This window comes from Heterocephalus glaber, unplaced genomic scaffold (assembly GCF_053883595.1).
Source record: "Heterocephalus glaber isolate CG9 unplaced genomic scaffold, H.glaber_assembly_v1.0 deba00000676, whole genome shotgun sequence".
Lineage (NCBI taxonomy): Eukaryota > Metazoa > Chordata > Mammalia > Rodentia > Bathyergidae > Heterocephalus > Heterocephalus glaber.
In genome coordinates this window covers 1,549,515-1,573,116 of record NW_028258156.1, presented here as the reverse complement: position 1 = coordinate 1,573,116, position 23,602 = coordinate 1,549,515, and the positions used below count along the sequence as shown (strand labels likewise).

General features: G+C 38.1%; 1 protein-coding gene and 1 pseudogene across 1 annotated transcript in view; both read right to left on the bottom strand.

Moving 5' to 3' along the window:
- Window positions 1–23,602, bottom strand: part of Cpvl (carboxypeptidase vitellogenic like) — a 125,960-nt gene that overhangs the window by 36,236 nt on the left and 66,122 nt on the right. Inside the window, 1 exon segment of the mRNA XM_087206592.1 lies at window positions 2,565–2,747. Coding sequence (XP_087062718.1) covers window positions 2,565–2,747 — 183 coding nt within the window.
- LOC147829206 (wee1-like protein kinase 2 pseudogene) lies at window positions 6,793–16,969 on the bottom strand (annotated as a pseudogene).

Genomic DNA, 23,602 nt, shown 5'->3' with positions numbered 1-23,602 from the left:
AACCAGGAAATCTTAAAAGTGGTCAGGTGGGAAAAAAAAATCCAAAATAAAACTAGGACTGCCTTCAGCAATAAAACTAATGGTGGACTTCTCATTGGAACTGTTGCAAGTCAGAGGACAATAGAGCAATATCTTTTTTATCTGCTGAAAGAAAATAACTGCCATGCTAAGATTCTATTACATAGGAAATGTCCTTCACAATTAAAAGGAACAGAAAGACGTTTTAAGACAAAAATAGGGATGCTGTTGTCAACATAATATTTCTAAAATAAACACTAAGGAGATTTATTTAGGCCAGAAATGCAAGAAATGAAGAGTAACTGAAAAAGGGAGAACATGTGGATGACATTCAGTGACTACTGGCTGTATCAAATGCTGTAAATAATGTATAGTATCTAAACTAGATACAGCTTTCAAAGAAAAACACAAAAAGCAAGATAGACAGTAAAAAAGATTAAGTGCTCTGAAGATCTTACATTTATCCAAAAAGCGGTGACATTCTAATTTATTAGATTAAATGAGTCTAGAATTTATATCGTACTTTAGTATCATCACTAAACACAACTGAAATAATTTATTGCTAACAAATCTGTAGAAGAGAAAAGATAAAATTATACAAAACATGAGTAATACAGAAGAGTGCAATAAGAAAAAGGAAATATAGAGCACATGGGACAAATAGAAAACAAATAGTAAAACAGTAAATTTTAAAACAATCAGCAATTACATTAAATGTAAATGGATTACTCCAATTAAAAAATATTGTCAGGATCCATCAAAAATAAAACCCCACTACCCACTGCTTAAAAGAGACACAATAAAAAGTAAAAATAGATCTAAAAGGAGAAATAGAAAATCTCCAGTGTGAGATTTTAACAGACCTCTCCTGTTAAACTAATGGGACAAATAAGGAACAAAGGTATGGGGGGGAGATATGAAGAAAGGAACAACAAAATTATTAAAAACTGTCCTAGGTGACATATAACACATTACAATCAAGTGAAGAATATATACTATTTATAAATATATAAGGAATATGTGCAAAAAATAATTAGTATTTTAAATAATTAGTATTTCAACTAGTATTAGTAAATTTCAAATGACTGAAATTATAAAGAATATGTTTTTTGATCACAGAGCTGTAACAGAGTATGTTATTCTTGAAATAAATGCAAGAACAGTATACACAAAACGTTAGGAAATTAAGCAATACAATTTAAAATAATCCATTGGCCAAAGAAGATAAAACAAAATGGAAATTATATACTTTTTAACTAAATTATAATAAAAACATGATGAATTTTAGGGTGCACTTACGGCCATGATTAAGACATTCAACATATTGAATGCCTCTGTTAGCCATGAAGAAAGGATGAAAATTCATGTTTTAAGTATCTATCTTAAAAAGCTAAAGAAAAAAAGAATATTAAACCACACACAGGGAAATAATAGTAAGAAGAAAATAGGATAAAAGCACAAATTAATAGAAAGAAAAATACAACAAAGACAAAAATTGGTTCTTTGAGAAAAATAACACACTTGTTATATCTCAGGCAAGAGAGGAACAATTACTGATGTTACTACAGATTTCAAGAGACAATAAATGACAGTAAGATGACACTATAAAAGCAGCTTGCTCATGAATTTGAAATTTTAGATGAAATAAAGTTCTGAAAAAATTACAGCTTCTGATAACTAATACATGAAGAAATAGAAAAGGTGCTTAATCCCATATTAGCTATAGACATTGACTCTGTAATTTAAAGTTTACTCCAAAAAAACCCATCAGGGCAAGGTGGCTCACCAATGGCTTCTTCCAACACTTGAAAGATCTAATTGAGACACTTAAAAGAAGGAAAATGCTTCCTGACTTGTTTCGAGAAGCCAGAGTGCTCTTATTCCAAAAATTGAAAAGGATGTTGCAAGAAAAGAAAATTACATAACTAATGTCTGATTCCTAAAGTTGAGATTACATTAGAGGTATCAGCTAGAGAGATTTTGTCCAAAGGCGGTATATGTGATTCAAAAGTGTGGTCACAGATCTGGCAAGCTCCGCTTATTTCCCAAATAGACTATTGCTAATCATTTGCTCCTTAGGGCTGAGTATTGTCTTTTTAAATTATCTTCTTATCTCCTGAGCAAAGTCTAGACTTTCTCTGCTTTGAATCAAGTCTTATGTACTTTTTTATTTTGTCTACTACAGGGGATTTAACCAGAGCTTCATACATGCTAGGCATGTGCTCTACCACTGAGCTACACCCTCAGCCCTTTTTATTTTATTTTGAGACAGGGTCTCACTAAGTCTCTAAGTTATGCAGGGTGGGCTTGAACTTAGCCTCCCAGAGTGCTAGGATTATAGGTATGTGCCACAGTGCTTGGCATTATTCCTATGTACTTTAATATGAACTTAGACCACTGTTGTCTGTAGAAAGTTGGGCCACAGAACAGACATGTTGGCTGCTCCATGCCTTGCTTAGGCCAGCTATGTCTTACTGGCACTTGGGTTTTATTTTCAATCCTACTATCCCATTTCCAGGAATGCATGCCCCCAAGTGTTTTCATACCTGATGGAAGTCACCCACTTGCCGGACGTAACCAGCCACTTCACTATCAGATTTAAAGATCTTCCAAACTTTTCTTTCCATCCTGTGGTATTTCTGGGTTCCTTTCCAGTCCATGGTCCTCAAGGAGCGTTCTGTCAAGGAAGCTGCCACAATGATGTCCAGCTGGCCATTGTATAGCAGAACCTGAAATGAAATCGAGCCATCCGCAAACACAAGATTCAGAAAAATGAAGCCAGTGAATTGATTTAAACAGAGAGTGAGCCAGTAACAGAGAAAAGGAAACTTGAACTTCTCTGATACAGTGCTCAAAGAGGCCAGCCTGGAGATCAGAGTGTCACTTCCTTTCAGAGAGTCATACATAAGAGCAACTTTGTTGCTGGTTTTATTCTTCATAGTAATCTACAAAGGTCCGCTCTTGGTTGCAGAAATATTTGTGCTGTATTACCCAGGGAAATATATATATTTATGCCTGTGTATGTGTGCTTCATTTGATTGTATAGCTAGGACTCTGGTTTTATTTTAGTGCAACTGAAGAATACTACACTTAGGATTTCACAAAGCCTGCATTTCATTAACTTCACATTCAGACCCTGCAGGAGCTGGCAAATGGGGCTTTCTCTCAGGTGTTGCTAATCCATATTGCTCTGTCTGCCTACACTGAGTTCAGTAACAACCATAATTTTTTGAAGCAGAAAGATAGATGTGGGTGCCTCAGATCTGTCACCGACTGGAGGAGCTATGCTTGCTATCTCACTTCCAAGGCATCCTTTTCTTCAATATCGTGCCACTTGTCAAAAAGAAAGGAATGTCCTTTAGTCCTCAAATGCAATTTCCCCCCTACAAACTGATAGATATCATAGGAAAAACAATGCTGAAGTAACTCTTCTCCTTGCCCACCAAACAATTTTCAATTTGTGTGAAAAGACTTAAAAATGTTGAGATTCTATGTTCCAGTAACCTCAATTTATGGAGTGTATTCTATAAAAATAAGCCCAAATAAGTAAAATTTACATAATCATATTCACTGAATCTCATTCTAAGAACTCAAAGCACAATCTAAAAGTCTTATAATTGCTAAGTAGTTAAATATGCAGGAGTAGAGGCATTTCACTTGATATTGTAAACCCATTTAAAATCTTTGAACCACATCACAATGCGGGAAATGCTCATCCTATATATGATGCTAAGTATGAAAGCTGAAAGTCAAATATAAGGTATATCACAGTTATGAGTGTAAAATCAGTATATCCATTTATATGCACAAAATGAAGTTTGAAAAAAAGTAATACAGTTGATTTAGATGGTAGAAATCTACGTAATTTCTCCATCTGTTTCCTACTGTTATGTTATGAAACTAACAGAACGTTAGTCATCATAAAGTATTGCTCTTCTACTCATCAGAACAGTTTTCCTTAACTTCATGTAACCTTTGATCTATTTAGAGGCTGTGATTGGGGCTGAGTACAGACTTTGGCTGAATCCTCTATTTGGATATCAAATGTTACCTGCATATGTTTCCATCTCTTCCTTCATGGTATGGGCTTCTTAAAAGGCTTAAACATAATTAAAAAGTCCAGGAGTTTTACACACTCCAAATCCTCAAGCAGCAGTGGGACAGGATTTAGACTAAGATGAAAGAGCTCTGGGCCCCTAGTGCAGGAACATGCAGCCTTTCATGTTAGGAGTCACCATCACCACCCCATGCTCCTTCACAGACACCCACAGGAAAAAGTCCTGATAGATTTAAAGCTTCTTTTAAAAGTTCAGCTCAACTACAGCAACAAAATATTTGCACTGTTTATACAAAAACAATTACCCCAAAGGCCCTGAGTACTTATGGCCTATGCAAAACCTTCTACAGCTGTTTTGGCCAACAGTATGGAAGCAATTATATATGATAGGTACCAGCAAACAAAGCCTAAATACTTCACCATTCTAGGAAGGCCTGATTATAGCTGGTTAAGAAAGATAATCATGTACAAAGTAATTCCTCTTTTAGTATTCATTCAAAATGTGCTGATTAACAGGCAAATATACAAGTATTTATCTATTTTTGTTCTCCATGGCCACTATATGCAGCTTGTATCTTTTTCCAGAAGATTCCTTCCAGCTACCTTTGCTATAAGTACTATGTTCGAAAGTCAATATGAATTTTCTTTTATTTTTAAGGGGCGATAGCAAAATCCACAGGTTACAATAAAAAACAGGTTTATATGCACAGAAGTACAGGATCTGTTATTGAACTGAACTGAGGTATGTCCCTTCTTAAGCCTCGTTAAAACAAGAGCACCAACTCTCTGAAACAAAGCAGTGGAGGTCTGAACTGCATAGTTCTGTGCATGCAATATGTAGAAGGTCTACCTTTGGAGGCAATCGGAAGTCCATCCTTTGCAAAGCAAAGGGCATTTTAGTCAAATGCAATAACAACAACAACAGCAAACAGAATTAAGATTGTGATGGTTAGTCTTCTTCGTCATCTTGACTGGACTAGAAGACACCTAGAAAATTGGGTACACCACACTTGTGGGTATGTTTGTGAAGGTGCTTCCAGAGATGAGCGACGTGTGGGACCATGAACTGAGGAAGAAAAACACACCTTGATTGTGAGTGGCACCATCGAATCGGCTGGGGGCCTGGATAAAACAAAAAAGGCAAAAGCAGGGGTAAACCTGTGCGTGTGCCCGTGCCACACTTCTTGAGTGGATGCAGTTTTTGCACCTGTGGACACCAGACTCCAGATTCTTCAGCCTTTAATGCAGACTCACACGAGTGGCTCTCCAGGGACCTCTGGGCCTTTGGGCTCAGAACGGGACTGCGTCATTGGTCTCTGAGGCTCCCTGCTGCTGGACTGAGCAGTTACTGGTTTCCCTGGGTCTCTGGCCTGCAGATAGCTACTGTGAGACTAACCTCTGACTGTGTGTGGCATTCTAACAATTATTCTCTTACAGTGATCTATATTCTGTTGGTTCTATTCCTCTGAGAATCCTGACTAATACAATGATCAAGCAAAGTGATTTTAGAACTGGCATTAAAGGTGGCCAGCATTCAATATAAGAATCCTGGCACTTTTATTTTTGTTGAAATTTGTATGTACTCCCTTAACTGCCCACAGCAACATCCTGTGTGTGCCTGTAGGCTGCCATTGTAGGCTGGGTGGGTGGGTGAGAAACTGCAGGAGCCAGTGTCTGTGAGTTGAGAAGCCAGGTGGGTGTGGTTATGTTGGCTACCTCCATCCTGACCTTCAAAGTCCCAGGGCAGCACCAAAGCTTGACACGTTGGCTGATGGTGATGGATTTGCACACACTCACCCACTTTTCTCCCGGTAGGAGGACCAACCCTCCCTGTCTGCCCCAGACTGAGGAGTTTCCCAGGATGCAGGACAATCAGTGCTAAAACTGGGACAGTTTGGGACAAACCTACCCCTGAGGCTTGCTGGTATTTTAAGCAACAAACTCTAAAGCCAGAGGAGCAGAGACGGAAATGAACGCAGCTTTCAGCTACACTTCCCTTGTCAGAATGACTGGAGCAAAATAGGAAAGGACTGGTTGAGTTGGTTTCCAGTGTTGTACCAGGCAGCGCCCGGAACACTCACTTTCCTTTCTGGTCAGCTGTGAGGTCTTGATTAAGGAATGAAGGCATTCCTTTCAGAGATTTTCCTTTCAGTTCCTCAAGGGCTGGCTGGTTAGGTCACTGAAATAGCTGGTTATGCAGTGACATGGAAAAATGTTTACATACGAAAAAAATCAATGAAAAAAACCATGATTCTATTTGTTTTCACTCTGCAATTATTACATTTAACAATGTGCTTCAAACTTGGGGAAGAAAGACATCAAAATCCTGGCAATTAAGACAAAGTATGGTGAATTTGTTTTAGCTTGACTATTGTCTAGTTTTTTCTTTTTTTCTTTTTTCTTTTTGGTCAATGTGGTTAGAATTTTTTATATTAAAAAAATGGCAAAATAAAAAAAATTCTAAGAGGCTGTGTACTTCAGTTTGACAAAAGATGGGTTTTTTGGGAGAGTAACTTGGAATAATTAAAATGGTACAGCTTTGAAGTTTTCATGACAACTAGTCATAAAGTTTAATTTTTGTTCATAGACAATCTTTAAAAAATACATTCCATAATTCAAGCATTTATGAGAGATGTGAATAAGTTTTTAGATTATAGGCTTTTTCTTTTTTTTGGACAAGATAAAACCTTTATTTACAAATATTCTACCCTCTAAAATGAACACAGAAAAGGATTTGAATAAAAATATGCTTAAAATCACAGGAAACAAAGCCAAATTCTGCCAAAATCAAGAGAAACTGGTGATAACCAGAAAATCAAAACCAATCAACAGCCACAAAAGGGTTAAGACAAATTGAGACAGAACAGCACATCGCCTTTCCCTTGAGCCCTCCATCTCCAGTGCTTTTGGTTCACAAGTTAATAACTAGCCCAAGCATATCCACACTATTTGTGGTCTTATCTCTACCCACCTCATATAATGGTGGAGGCATTCAGTTAACAAATACAATATCAGAGAGGTTGGCTCCATTCACAAAATACCTTAAGAAAACTGTTGCTCAGAGAGGCTGGAAATTCTCCTTTAGGAGTAGCGACATATAACATGGGAAGCACTGTCTAAATCCAGGCACATTTTCTTGTAAGGTCTTACTTCAACTCAAGCCAAATTTTCTTTCTTTCTGGGATCTTTGGTGAGAAATTGGCAACAGCACAATCCTAAGGCTATTTTATTCTTTCAGTTCAGACACTCATGTATTCTCATTCATCAGAAAATGTAAGAAATACTTAAGTTGTTGATAGGTAGCATTAGGAATATAACAATTGGGAAGAAAAGTGGCGACCAATTATTGTACCTGAGACCACTGCTAATAAGAAACTGTAGTAGCTTTGTGATCTTGGCTTACATGCTATTTAGGGTGACTTGAAATTTTGGGGCCTTCAAGTGGGTTAGTTTTTCCATTTTGTAAGAGGAAGTTTCGGTGATCAAAATCTTTTTCTGGGGGCTTTATGGAATAAAGCAAACTGTGAAAATCTTCTGTGAGCTCTTGAGGAATGTCTGGAAAGTTACCCTTGCGGATGTGATGCCACACCACATCACAGGAGGGTAAAATCTCTGTCCCTGCAGCCCCTGCAATTGTTAATCCTAGGGCAAATATATTGACTTTGGGAAGGTTTCAGTAATTCTCTTGCAAAATCTCATTAGCTAGGAAGCGAGCATCTCCTTCTTCCACTTGGGGTTTTCTTATTGATGTCACATGTCCCAGGTCACCAATTTTATATATTACACTGGCAGAGAGAAACCAATCAGCTTCATTTTCAACCTCTTCCAGGACTGCAGGAGAATCACCTTGTGTGTTATGACAAATGAAGATGTTACTTGGCTTGATGTCCAGGAGTACCATGCCAGAGTTATGGATATACTTAAGCTCCGAGGAAATTTGCAGAAGGATACCTCTGAGTTTTGGATCTTAGAAATGATTACCAGACTTCATATTTTCAGATATAGCAGATTGCAAGCTCCCACCATTGCAGTATTCATTCTGAATGATCACACAGTCATCTTCTGCCCATGAGGAATAGTAGCATACCACATGGGGTGATGTCCAAGGACTGCATGAGCGTGAACTTCATGCGAAAGCAAATTCTCTTTTGATAATAGTGCCAAAGGTTTAGTAGAGCATTTTATCGCATAAACCCATCCATCCAGCCTCTCAATGCACTTGTAGACTATACCAAATTTCCCACCTCCAATTTTTTCTAGCTCCAAGAATTCCTTTTCAAAGCAGGAAGCCATGTTAACTCCTCATAGAATACTTTCCTTGGGAGGCAGCATTCGTTGTACTTTGCCTTTCTCTGCACCAGCTTCCTCAGGATCTCCTGGAACTTTCCTCTTGCCCTTTGATTGAAGGACTATTTTCTTATAGAACTCAGGGGTGAAAGGGTTAATATTGACTAGAGACAGTGAGGAGGCCTCATCCATGAGGTAACCAGGTGTGGGCCACATAATGCTTAGAGCTTCCGGAGAGGACCTTCCTTGCTGAAGAACTCATCCGCTGGCTCAACAGACTTTTGGGAGTGGAAGGGTTGTCACCCTGCTGCAGGCTGCTCCTATGAGCAGCTGGTGCTGGTGTCACAGGATACCTGGGACGCTGTGGTCCTGGAGTCTTCAGAAGCGAACCTGGACGTCCTTCTCTTTCTCCTGAGATGTCCAGAGTTCAGATATGTTCTTGAGGGGAGTCCTGGGAACCTCCACATCGCAAGCCTCACCCCTCTTGGGGCTTTAGGTTGGGGTCTTCACATCCTGAGCCTCGCCCTTTTGGGGGCTTTGACTTGGGGTCTCTGAATCTTGAGTCTCATCTTTCTTGGTGCCTGGGCTTGAGGTTTTCACATCCTGAACCTTGCTCTTCTTGGGGCTTTGGCTCAGGGCCTCCTTGTGTTGTCTTCTGCCCTTCATTCTCAGACTCTTCTTCATGAAAGGAAACGTGTAATTTCTGACTTGGCCCTTTGTTAACACCTCTGTCGTCCATCTCAGTGAAGGTGATTATAATGTAGCGAGATCTCTCAGAAGGGAACAATGAATGTACAGACAGAAGGAGAAAAGAACTGAAAGCAACAAGTTCCACAACTTCAGCTTGCCTTTATCTCTATCAGCTAACAGCTTAGGCTTTTTTTATTTTCGTTTGTTTCAGACAGGGTCTTGCTATATGTGGTTCAGGCTGGACTTGAACTTATACCAATCCTCCTCCTGCCTCAGCCCCCTAAGTGCTAGAATTCTAAGCATGCACAACCGTGCCTGGTATAAGGATTTTTTAAAACTTTGTCAAAAGGTAATGATGAAAAATGCATTTTTATTTTTTAATTTTCAAAGTGCTTTCATTGGCATATGGCTTAATTTTTATCTCCTTTATGAAGTAGGGACAAGAAAGAAAGATTACACTGGTCATCTCCACTTTTTTTTCCTAGTACCGGGGATCAAACTCAGGACCTTGCGCTTGCGAGGCAGGCATGGTACCACTGTGCTAAATCCCCAGCCCTGGCCATCTTCACTCTGCTGTTACAGAAACCAGTACAATGAGGTGCCAGACGAATTTCAGAACTCCCAAACTCTTTCCTATAATTATGTCAGAAAGGAGCTCAATTCTTTCAAACCAACAAGCATTCATTGACTCCTCACAACTAAAGGTTTAGTGCTACCAAAAGCCTCCGGAATCTGAGAGCTAGTTGAGTGTGAGACACAGCCCCTGTCTCCTGTTTAGAAATAGTCTCAGCCTGTTTGCCCCAGTGTGCTGACATTGCTCATTCCTCTCTGTGACTCTACAGACAAGGATGTCACAGTTGGCGGCAGAAGCCTCACTCCTGCTGTAGGCAGTGTCCTTTTTTAAGCTGCTGCGGAATTCTATCAAAAACTCAAGGACAGGGACTCTTAATACTTGCTGCATCTTCAGCCTTTGCACAGTGCCTGCCCCCTCCCGAATCTATTGACAATCACTGGGTGGAGAATTGTAATAGTTAGAGGTTTTATACAATGCAGTATAGTATCATCTGCTGTTTTTGTTTGTCAGTATCCACTCTCTTCTCTCTTGACTATACTTCGGGGAGCCTTGCTCTTGGTGGATAGAGCCTCAGTGGTGCCTGTCAATCATGCTGCACTGCCTGCTCCTTGTGAAGGATGAGCACATGACACTCACACACTTTCCCCTAGAAAGTGGGCAGAGGGACACAGAGTTCCCTGAGGAGTTGCCCACTGTTTTGCTACTAGATTCCCGAGATTTTCCCTGACCCTTGTCTTTCTTCATCTTAGTTTTTCCATGACTTCTGTGACCCATCTTGTCTTCTCATCAATTCCTCTAAAGCTTCAAGTAACTAGATTTGTTTCTGTTGCTAAAAACCATGAAATACAATTGTGTGCACCACTGGACCAAAGGCATTCATGCTAACATGCTGTGACTGGCAATACTCAAACATGTGGATTAACTTCCAAGAACTTCTGTCCCCTTTTCTGGGCATGAAGATGGTAAGATCTACACCAAATTGCAGTGAGAATCTATGAAAACATGTACTCAAAGCTCCTAGCCCAGAGTTTGATGTGGGACAGGTGTTAGTGCATTTAGTTTTCCCCTTCTTGAGCAAGCTGATAATCTGATAATGATTTCAAAGACTTCCATTCCTTCAGAATATACAGATGGTCTTTTTGTGTTGGATACCTGGTTGTCTCTTTTGGATATAGGCTAACAGGAAGAGGACATCCAGCTAGAATAAACTCTGTGTATTTAAACTCCTAAGATCACATACTCTTCACTATTGATTTTACACACACTGGCTGTGGTAGCTCAATCTTTTCTTGAAAGTTAAAATCATAAATTTAAAAATTATTCCTCTAAAGACACATGTAATTTTGAAGTATGGAATTCAAGATCACAAGGAATTTCCCATGCTTAAATGCTAGAAAAGTAAAGAGTATAGCTTTTTAAGGGAAAAATTTGAGTAATACTAGTGCTCTCTCATTCTTATGTTGCAGGAACTGTGCTAAGAATTTGGTAAGATAGGTGCTATTTATTCCATTTCAGACACAAACAGGCAGAGTGCAAGGTGAGCTAGTGTGCCCATGATCATCCACTAGGTGACAGATATTCAAGTTTGTATTTACAGGAGTTCAAACTGTGTGCTTCTTTCTAAGCCCTCTTGCACTGCCTAGGGTCACTACCCCCAAAGAACACACCAAACAGTGGTTTGTTCTATGTGTACAAACACAGGGAGCAAACCTAAAGGAAAGCATGACTCTTTAGAATGAAGGACAGTTTTTTATTGTTTAGGGCAGTGGTGGCAAACCTATAGCATGTGTGCTGCAGCCAGCTGGTGGTTATCATTGAAAGCTCTAAAAGGTTTGCCATCACTGGTTTAGGGGGTAGGCTCTGGCTAGATTTGCATCCTAACTCTATGACTAACTAGCAGAATTATGTTGATTAAGTTCATCTATCCAGAACTCAGTTTCTTCATCTGTAAAGTGAGTATAAGAAAAATAAATATGAACCAGGAGAATTACATAATATAATGCATGTGATGCTCTAAGCATTTCAGGCATAAAATAAATGTTCAAAACCGAACATTTTTGATAATGGTGTTAATCACTGTCACCACATTTGAAGTAAGATAAAATACATAACAGCTCAACAATTTCCAAATGAAATATTACCTGTGGATTAGATTTGTGACTTGGGATATCAGAGTTAGAATTTTAACAGAACTGTACTGTGTCACTGATCTGACACAACAGCAGAAGTGAATGAAAGTGTTTAACTCCAGCCTGGCCCAGCCCACCAAGACCTGCACTTACCAAGAGTGATCTTGGATATGTCATCTACTCCCTCTCTCTGTGAAATGGAATATCCATATCCAAGAGTTATTGGGGAAGGCAGATAGGAGGAACAGAGTTTTACCAATTTTATTACTCTGTATGAAGGATAAATTACCTGTGTTCAGCTTGCAGATATATTCATTTTGTTTTAATAGTGGTTTTATTTTTTTTCCATTTGGATGTCACTGTTATGGACTGAATGTTTGTGTCTTATGTTGAAACCCCCAATGTGATATTAGGAGGTGGGGCTTTGGGGGGTGATAAGTTCATGAAGGTGGAGCCCTCCTGAATGGGACCAGAGCTCTTACAAAAGGGATTCCAGGGAGCGCTCTAGTACTCTTTTCTGCCATCTAAACATACAATATAGTAATTGCAGCACAGAAGAGAACCCTCATCAGAAGTGACCATGGTGGTACTCTGACCCCAGACTTACAGTCTTAAGAACCACGACGGATAAATTTCTGTTGTTTTTTACCTACCAAGTCTATGGTATGATGTCATAGGAGCCCAAACTAAAACAGCCTACATATCAATATTGGGAAGTCTGACCATGCTGGGCCTGTATTTCCACTCGGCCACTGTGAGCTGAGAACAGGCAGTGGCTCTCCCCATCAGACACAGCCTCACCCTCCCTAGTGTCCTTACACACAGGGCAGGGGCACAGGGCACTTGTCACTTATTCAACGCTTGTGGTAATGTTTGGGGGCTTTTTATTTTTTAAGAAGAGGTGTCTCTGAGATGGGACAGAGAGAGAGAGAGAGGTCAAAAGATCACTAGGTCTCAATTCAATTCTGTTCATATATTTCCTCCATGGCACTGCAAGCAGTCGAGTGCCACTGCCATCTGAAACTGACAGGAAATGGCCTTTGTCTGAGTGGGAGAAGAGTGAAGCTCACTTGGGTATGTAGGATGCTTGTTTGCTTGTTTGCTTGTTTAACCAGCTCATGTGAAATCTCTATTTATTCAACAAATATTTTTGAAGAGCCAAGAGCCTGAGCACCCAAGGACCAGATAGGAAAAGAGTTAATCCTCGTCCTTATAATATGGGTGATTAAAAAAAAACAACTTTTCAAAGCAGTGAATAATTAGAAGAGGAAAGGCAAGTTTGCTCTTTTTCTTCTTGAAGTTTTCTTTGGAAGAGGGGCCAAAAAATGTCAGTTTCACTTTCTTTTAATCCCTCCTAAAAACTTCAGTCATTTTTGACAAACCATAAATGTTTCAGGTTCTAGATATACATACATCATTAGTTTATTCATAGATTTAACTCTCAGCAAGAAATCCTCTCCCTTGTATAGACTTTACAAGCAGAATCAGATGATGATTATTTTACAGAGTTATGCCTCTAAAGGTTAAAATATTTTTGAGGTGGACAGAAAGCAGCCAACCATGTTAGTCAAAGACAACAGCAGAAGAATGTCTTGCAGACTTATCTGGAGAGACCCCATACCCTCTAGACTCAGATTTTCACTTCGATAAATTTAGGGGATGCCACCAGATAATCAAATGTGAAAAACAAGATTCATGCTTTTCATATATACTATAAAACCTGAGGCAGAGCTGTATGTAAATATGCATTTTGGTGTACTTTATTGATGCCAGTATAAAGGTATACAATTGAAAATAAACCACCCACAGTCCATTTACTGACCTAAATTTTACCTTTTTGTGTTGTTAAAAAACACAACAAAACACAACACGTGTGTCACCGGCAGAGATCACAAAGCTTTTCTCCTTGTAGTCTGCTTATTCCTCCACTTATTAGGAAAATTACAGAAAATTGGGCAGGAGGAGGCTTTGGTCTCTCAGTACAACAGGAAAGCAAATGTGCTTTTGTGAGAAGGCTGGGTTTTTGTTGTTGCATTTTTAGACGAAAGATTTATGTTTATATTTTGGCCCATTTACAATACATCATAATACTTTGCAGACAAAGTTATGCTCTTTTCCCAATGATCTAGTGACCTTAATCTCTAACATTTTGTGGTTTCCTGTTTGGGGAAATGATTGAACAGCAGCCTAAGCTATTCCAGGCTGCACAGCATTCCCAGTTGGCCTCTATCTGTCTTACTTTTGAATGTTCTCCTGTTCACTAATCAAAAAAAAATTTTTAAAAAGAAACTTCCTTACAGATGCTAAATCGATGAAACTCCTACAACATAGCCCTCCACACTTCCTCTCTTGGCTGCTTTACTGATCATTCTTCTATTACAAACTCCAATGGAGCCAGGAGTTCTTTCTGCTTGAAGCAATTAGTATGACCCACCGGAGCTTTTCCTCTAAATAGAAGAGAATCAATTTCACTAATATCCAGCTCAACAATTGATAATTCCCAGGAGTTTCCCAAAAGCACAGCGGCCAAACAAAAGACGTTAACTCAGCTAAGGAGCATAACGTTTAAGAGGTAGAGTTGTTATCCTTTCTTTGGACAAGGGCTTGGCCCCAGTTACCCATGGCTTGTACTTTCAGCCCTCTTTCTTCCTGGAGATCTTGCAGGGAGTTAGGGATATGACAGGAAGCCTAAGTCCTACGGCTGCTCAGAGAAGATTGGGGTAGAAAAAAAGGCAACTATTAAATGAAACAACAGTCACTTCTGCAACCAAGTTGTTCTTATAGAGAGAAGTTTTGTTTCCAAGTTTAAGCAAAAACGAAGACAAAGGAAGAGGGAAAGTGAGCTGAGAATAAACACCCACCATATGCCTGCCAATACCCTACAAGCTGGTTTTGCCAACATGCATAAAGAGAAATGAAAATGGACCAACGTGTCTGAGTGTCCAGTGATTACATAAATAATATCTTACAGCCAAAAAAATTATTGCTGCTTTCTTGCAACTTCATGCTAAATAATTTAGCTGCTTTCAGATGGGAATAAGAAGCAAAGCCAACTTGAAAAGGATGCAGAAAACCACCCCTTCAATTCCAGGATCTTTAAAAGTTTAACAACCTGCAACAGCCCACTTAAAATGACTTTTAGTAATGGTCTAGAATGATATTTTCCTATAGTTCGAATATAAAAGTCCTGGAGGTCCAATCTAGGGAGTCTTTCGTTCTGGTTCTCATGTCCTCTGTCTCATCCCCTCTGCGCTCAAAATCTCCATGATTAATAACTGGATTTGAATGCATTGCAAGTACCCCAGAAGCAGACTTGCCAACTTCCCAGACTAATCTCAGAAAAGAATTGTCCTCCCTGGTTTCCAGAGGTCAGCTTCAAGATAACACTCAAAGGTCATATCCAAATACTATAATGTGCTTGCCAATGCTTTTACTTCCCTGAAGTTGAGTCAAGGGGCCAATTTCTTTTTCACTTTTCACATCATTAAATGTATTTAATTAACAAGTATACATCCGCACACAAGCTAACCAACACAGAAATAGCCTTGCAAATAAAAAATGCTCTAATTTATAGATAGTTAAGTACATACAACCTATCCCGCTCAATCCAGTTGCTAGTGAACACTTAAAATGTGGCTAGCCCAAATTGAGATGTACTATAAGTCTAAGATACACATCAGAGTTGGAAGACTTAGTGCAAAGTAAAGAATGTAAAATACCTCAATAATTTTCTAGTATTGGTTGCAAGATATATATATATATATATATATATATATATATATATATATATTCCTTTACTGGGGATCTAACTCAGGACCTTGTGCTTGAAGGCAGGAGCTATGCCACTGAGCTACATCCGCAGCCCTATATTTTTAATGTATAGCATTAAAGACAATATATTATTAAAATTGATTTCCCTTGTTGCTTTTATAGTTTTAGCACGTCTCCTAGAAAATTTAAAATTATGTAAGTAGCTTGTATTATATTTCTGTTGTTCAGCGCTGGCATACCACCTTTCCTCACGTTTAAAACACAATAGCATGGCTAAAAATTGAGTAGATTCACCAAGGATTATATGGCGGGGTAGGGAAACCAGAAATACTGTTTCTAATACAGTACTGGTAAGGGAGATGACCCTTCCCAGCTAGAGTAACCCCAAGTGCCAGTAGAGAGAATAAGGCAGCCTTGTCACAGGAGAAATGCTAAGCAACTTACAAAGCCATAAATCTAGAGGCTCAGAAGGTACTGAAAAGAATAAGGCTAATGGAAGGCAGGCTGAGAGTATTCAGTGAGGATCGGCGGGGTGCATGCTGTCCACTGTGGAGTCTGGCTGGGCCACTGACATAACCTTCTCCTATAACATACTTGCTTTCCAGGTTGAGAAAATTCTAGTTTTCTTTGGATGAGGATTATTTTGTCTTTCCCGTACAAGGTGACTGAGAGTGACAGCCAGTAGACACTCATCCCAAGAGCTAGAAAAGCCACTTCCTGGAGTCTAACTTCCACCTGTTACCAATCCCCAGACCCCCACCAGGTGGGTAGTGACGTTAATGAAAAGTTTCCAACCAGGTTGATCTCACAGAAGGAAGCAAGAGCCTGATTGACTGGCTTACTTTTCCTAACTGAATATTTCTTAAGAGAGAAAAGTCTAACTTCTGCTGTGCTCTTTGTTTTTATCTACACAGGAAAACCTGGTATCAGTCAGGTGCAAGATTCTCTGCCTCATGCTCTCAATAGCTCTATTCATCAAAGCCACCCCATTAGCTTGCAATTAGGTTTTTTGGTGGTTTTTCCTCTTCCAAAAACAAAACTCCCCCCTGTTCAGAGAATAAAGCATCCTTTTCCTTTTCTTTCCAGAGAATGTCAAATGGGTTCAAAAGGATGATGGAAATCACTGTAACAAATAAGGGGACTGGCAGCAGGTTGCAGGAACAAGCTGAATAAGCAGAATGAAGAGAGCCCTACAAAGGGGCAGGAAACTCAAGACAGAGAGGTCAGGGGTGGGCACCTGCCCAGGGCTCTTCTTTCTGAAAGTGTGGCTGAAGGCACCAGCTTCATTCAGTCGCAGTGATATAGGAATGCTGTGTTGACTACTCCCCAATGACAAGACTTGGGAGCAATAATAATAATAATAATAATAATAATAATAATAATAATAATAATAATAATAAGCAAGTAGGTGCCACAGACTGGCCATGGCAAAGGTGTGGCAGGACAGCTTCTACCATGTAGGCTGGGCAAATCCAGTGACGAAAAGGTCCTGAGAGAGCCCTGGAGGTAGTAACTATGGCACTTTTGACCATCTGTTCTCAGATGGAAGAACAGGAACTATTGTGGGAAGAGCTGTGGACATGAGGTCAGCCTGAGCGGCAAATAGATTCAAATGATGATGCTGATGATTAAAAACGTAAACACAAAACCAAAAGCTCGGCTTTGCATGTTGACTCTGTCCTATCTGATTTTGTGACCCTCTAACATACAAACTAAATTAGCAACCCCAGGGCCAATCCATATTTTAAACATGCCTAAAGTCCATTGTTTCCTTTATAAAGGTAATTAAATTTGTACTAGATCCTCCTACACTCCAGTGGATGATGTTGGGCATGCACTGTTATAGACGTCCAGTCCTTTAAAATAACTGTGTCAACTTTTTTCATTTGCTTCTGTTATACTGTGGCATGAATAATAAAGACTGAATGCTCAGCATGATGACATTTATTGCTAATAAATACTACTAACTATATCCAGAAAGAAATACTCCCTCCAGCCTTTCCTAATTTATCTTTTCAAAGTAAAGACAACTGATGGAATTGTCTGTTTCACGCAGTTGGATTCCTAGCAACTAGATTTAAATATGGACCTCCTTGCTCATCGATTGTTAGTTTCCTAGAATCTGCAAAAGAAATGCTATTGCCATTTATTATCTTTCTCTCCCAAGCACCCTTACCCTGCCATACACGGGCGACTTCAGACTAAACTGTACTTTTCCTGTTGTCATAAATTACAACATACTGTCTAATGTTTTAAGCATGAAATACTTTCAAATAACAAAATAAAGTCCTTGCAAGATGATGATGGTGCATCAACCAAAGCAACTTAAAACAATTCCTGGGGTAAGATATGTTAAGGAATGGCTTAATAAAAAGAAAAATAAAAAACCGCACACACTGGCACTTATTTTGAACACTGCCCCTAATAAAAATTGTAAAAAACAGAAAAAGATGTCAAAAGTATAGCAAATTCAGGTGAAGTAAAATTCTATTTCATAATTTATTGGTATTCACTTTTCCCTGTATTCCTTGGAGTGCTTAAAGATTAAAAAAAATTAAAGTCAAGAAGTATGTGTCATAAAAAAACAATTAATGCTATGCTTGCTAACCAAAACAAGTAAAATGAATTCCCAAGAAATTCTGCAGAATAAGTTCGTTTTTGAGTGGATACTCCTTTTATTTGCCTGCAGACTGGCAGTTGCTTATCTATAGGCTACAATTACATAAAACAAATGTCCGAGAATAAGCATCCCTCTCCTCCATCATGCTTCACTGGGAACTACTTTCTTCTCTGTCAAGTTTTTCATGGAGTGGTGCTGGCACTGCCTTCACTATCGTCAAAGGGAAGAAAAGTGACTGCAAACAGATAAGGTCAATAAAGTCAGACTTCTTCATTGTGGTTTTTGGGAAGCATGGATCCAACTAACAACTGAAGAATTAGGCTCACTAAGTGTTAAATTCATCTTGGTATGCTACACACTTATCAAATCTAGTTTCCTGGGAAACGGTACCATCCACATTTTGTCATCAGGAGATATTCTTAAGGGAAATGCTACAAGCAATTAGGCTGCTAACGTGAGTTAGACTTACTAGAAATCTTTACCTTTCAAACTTCTGTGTCACATCCATAAATCAGAAACTACCCATTCCTAAATGAAGATCTTTTGATGGGCTAGGATCAGTAAATAAAACTAATGACCTGGATGTTAAGATTTCAGTCTGGTAGTGAAGCTGAGAAACATTAAGATCCTGAATTCTGAAGATGCAATTAGGTGAAATTTAATGAGCTGTAGAATGATAAGTGACAGGGAAATGTAACTTTATATTTACAATTTCCTGACTAGATGAACTTTTAAACACAGCATATTAAGCTCTACCCCAAAGCCACTTAACTTTTAAAAGCACAAGCATATTTTGATAAGAAGTGGCATTTGGCAATGGTACCTTCTAAAACTGCATCAGTCTTCCAGGCAGTTTTGCAATAGGAGCAACCTCAAATCCAAGAGTAGTGGGTGGTTTTAGATATAAATGGCCTTTGTGAATAGAGCTATAGCACCTATTTGTTAAAATAATGGTTTCATGTGGGAAATACATAGCACACACAAGCACTTATTTACACAGTCTTTGAAAATACATCATATATGTTTATTTTTTTTTAAGAACGCAAGTATTATAATAAGACAAAGAGAATTTGAAAACATTTACAAAATCTTTTAGGAAAACAAAAACAGTGAAACTCCTTTATCACGAAGGACTAAGGGATCAGGGAGTCTCTACAAGGAGAAGTTTCAAAGCCAACAGTTCTTGCAGAATATGGGCTAAGTTTCCAAGATTCTAGAGATGCCCTATCCACCTACCACCACGTTCCACTCTTCAAAAACCAAAATATATCTTATAATCAAAATATAAATGCATTTATATTTTTTATTTTGTTTTAACTTCTATTAAAAAGAGGAAGGAACATTCAGATGGTAAATTATTTGTACTTATAATTGAATATCAATTTGTTGTAAAGACAGCTTATTGCCATCTGTGGTTCTTTCAACTGCATCTTTTAAATCCTGCTTTTTTCCCTTCTTTTATTTCCCAACTGTATTGCGCACTACTATGTGCTATTTGCAAGGCCAGGCAGCTAAATCAGCATCTTTGGTGGAGTGGGCCATAATTAGGTATTTTTAAAAGTTTCCCAGGTTCTTACTATACAAAGGTGCCATGAGAATCACAGCTGTCATGGAAATACAGTCTCAGAATGATAGGGAAAGGGAAGATTAAAGGAAGTAAAATGTATTAAGTAACATCTACTTTCTGTCAAACCTTTCATCATTTCCTTTGCTCCCATGATAATTCTTCCATTTATTAAAAGTTATTGAGTGTCCACTATGTGCCAGGTCCTGTGCTAAGCCTTGAATATAGAGTGGTAAACAAAACAAGTAAGACAGTTGCTTTTATGTTGCCTGAAAGATAGATAGAATTTTACAGATTGGAAGATAGAAGTTAAGTTCCAAGCCACTTGACTTCTGACCCTGAATGCACTTCAAAGCTACCACCAGGGAGATGTAAGGAAATGTGATTTGCAAAGTAAATCATATGTCTCCCACTAGGTATGCAGAGCAGAGACAAAAGATTTAGTTTTCTGCTATTTTGAATTATGTCATCATGTTCTATGAGTGAGGAAAATTGGTAGAATTCTCTGAGAGTAGATGAGTGTCATGGCCTTCACTATAATGCCTCACAATTTTCTAAAGCCTGTAGAGAGATTTTTAGGGCTCTGCCATACTGAGTAGTCCAAATGGTCACTGAGTAGTCACAACATGGTCAACTAATTCTCTGCAGAACACTAACCACAGCCTGCCTCCTTTAAAATTTTACTATGTATATTTGACCTATGATAAAGAACATATGTGATCAATCCATGATGTATGCATGAAAAGAAATATCAGAGAATCCCATTAATTTGTTCAAATATAATGTGTTAATAATTCTAATAAAAAAGAACAAGGCATGCAAAAAATATTGTAGTATATCTGTAAGTTTGGAAGCATAATAAATACAATCACAAATGCACTATCCCTTAAGAATTAGTATGCTACGAATACCATTTAATCTACCCAATGTACTTCTGTCCTGTCCCACCCTCTGTCTCTCCCAAAGAGATTACCACTATCCTGAAGTTCAGGTTTAAAATTTTCTTCCCTTTGTAAAATAAGTTTTAACAGTGGGCTGGGGATTTAGCTCAGTGGTTCTGCCGCCTGCCCTGCAAGCACAAGGACCTGAGTTCAATCCCTGGTACCAAAAAAAAAAAGTTTTAACATAAATGCAGGTATCCTACAATCAGATATTACCACTTGTGCTTGCTTTTGTGCATATTCTGTTTGTGACCTGCTGTGACATACTTTCCTCACTCCATATTATGTTTCTAAGAGTCTTCATGTTGTTACATCTGGGTATAGTTTATTAATTTCTATTGATGAAAACTAAGAGCTAAACTTAAAAAATTCTTGGCAGAAAATATAAAATTTTTTGTTATCTTGGGTTAGGCACTGGTTTCTTAGATATGATACCAAAATCACAGGCAATGAAAGAAAACACAGGTAAACTGGACTAGACCAAAACTAATTTGCGGCCTTGATGGACATTATCAAGATAATGAAAAGACAACCCAGAAAATGGGGAAAAATATTTGCAAATCATGTATCTGATAAGGGACTTGTATTTGCAATATATAAAGAACATTTATTGCTTACCAATTAAAATACAACCAATTAAAATAAACGAGCAAAAGATGCAGACACACATTCTCCAAAGATTTAAAAATGAACAAAGAAGAAAAGGTGTTCAACATCATTAGTCATTAAGGAAGCGTAGGTCAAAACCAAATGGAATAACATTATATTCACTGAGATAGCTATAATCAAAATATCAAACAATAACAAGTGTTGGCAAAGATATGAAGAAAATGGACTTCTCGTCCATTACTGGTGAAAATGAAAATGGTGAGGCCACTTCAGAAAATTCTGGCAGTTCTTCAAAATGTTAAATACAGAGTTAACACAATGACCCAGTAAATTCCACTCCTACACACCTACCAAAGAAAACTGAAACTATGCTTACACAAAAACTTGTACATAAATGTCCACAGCAGCATTATTAATAGCCAAAAAGTGGAACAAAATGTCTTTTGACTGATAAATAAAATGAAGAATAGCTATACAAAGAAACTGGTAGTAAAAAGGAATGAAATACTGATTCATGCTATAACACAGACAAACCTTGAAAACATTATGCTAAGTGAAAGAAACCAGACACAAAAGGTCACATATTGCACCATTCTATGTACATGAATTAGTCCAAACAGCAAACCTATAGAGATGGAAAATCACTTAGTGGCTGCCAGGGGTTAGCAGGTAGGAAAGGGTGAGAGTGATTGCTAGAGGATAAGAGTTTGTTTTTTTGCGGGGTGTGATAAAAATGTTTTGAACTTAGTAGCTATGGTTGCAAAAATTTGTGAATACATTAAAAGCCACAGGGTGAATTTGTCATATGTGAATTATATTTCAAAAAAATCTGATAAATAGTACAAATAATTCCTGTATATCCTTTACATAGGCTTCCCAAATGTTAACAACTTACAGAACTATTGTATAATTATCTAAACCAGGAAATTAACATTTATTTATTATTATTTTCTGTCCTACAGAATATTCAAAAGTTTCCAGCTTCTCACTAATAATCTTTTCCTCACTCTGGCTCCAAGAAAGGGTCATTATGTTTAGTTTCAAGTTTCCTTAGTCTCTTCCAATCAGAAACAATTCCTTAGCCTTTCATGATCTTTTATGAATACCCACTTTTATGAGTATTCCACTTTGTGGAATGACCTCAGTTTGGTTTGTGTGATGTTTCCTCATGATGAAATTAATGCTACACATTTTGGAAAGAATATCACATTAGTGGTAATGTGTTCTTCCCAGTACAACTCATTAAGAGGCACATCATGTTGATTTGTACCATTACTGGTGATGCTAACTTTCATTCATGTATACCTGGTGTGTCCCCATTTTCCCCTTCATAATAAGTATTTTTAAGGGGATACTTTGAAATGATTTAAATATCCTGTTTCTCATAATATTTCATTCACTCATCTTAGAATCCATTGATGATTCTTGCCTGAAACAGCTACTACTGTAGTATTTGTCAAATAATGATTTTCTACTCCATTAATTCTTGTACATTTCTTCATTAGAATTTTTGCCTATAAATTATTTGTTACATCATTACAAACTGATTTTAAAAGGAATTCTATTATGTTTTATAAGATAGCATACTATTTATTTTAGGTTTGGGTAGATTTTTATCACATCAAGAAAATCTTATCGTCACTAGCTGTTGTAGGCTGAACAATGCCTCCTTCAAAAAGCTATCCATTCCTATTACCTTGAACATGTGAATGATACCTTATATGGAAAAAAGACTTTGCAGGTGTGATTCTCTGAAGGATGCTGAGATGGGGAAATGATCCTGAATTATCTAGGAGAGCTCTAGATGCAATCACATGCATTCTTAGAGAGGGAGGTAGGCCTCAGAAGAGAAGGCAATGGGACCCAGAGGCAGAGTGGGATGATAAGCCACAAGCCAACAACCAGGAGCTGGAAGTATCAAGAATGCACGGTCCCATGGAGCCTCTGGAGGCAGAGTAGCCCTATAAGCACCTTGATTTCAGCCCAATGAAATGGATTTTAGGTTTCTTATCTCCAGAACTGTGAGAGAAAAAATTCTGTTGTTTATCCCATCAAATTATTGGATGAATTTGTTTTAGCAACCATAGGAATCCAACATAAATACTGCTTCTAGATTGTTAAAAGGTTTATTCTAAAGGGGAGTAAATTTTATCCAATTCATATTAAAATGAAAATCCTTTCTCTCTTTTAACATTTTAGTGTGGTAAATTACAAGATAGATTTTTTTTAATGGGAAAATGTTTTTACATTCATGGCATCAACCTAATGATCTTTTTTTTCATCTGATGGATTAGGACTTTTAAGTAATATGTTTAAGATTTTTACACACACATGTATTCTTA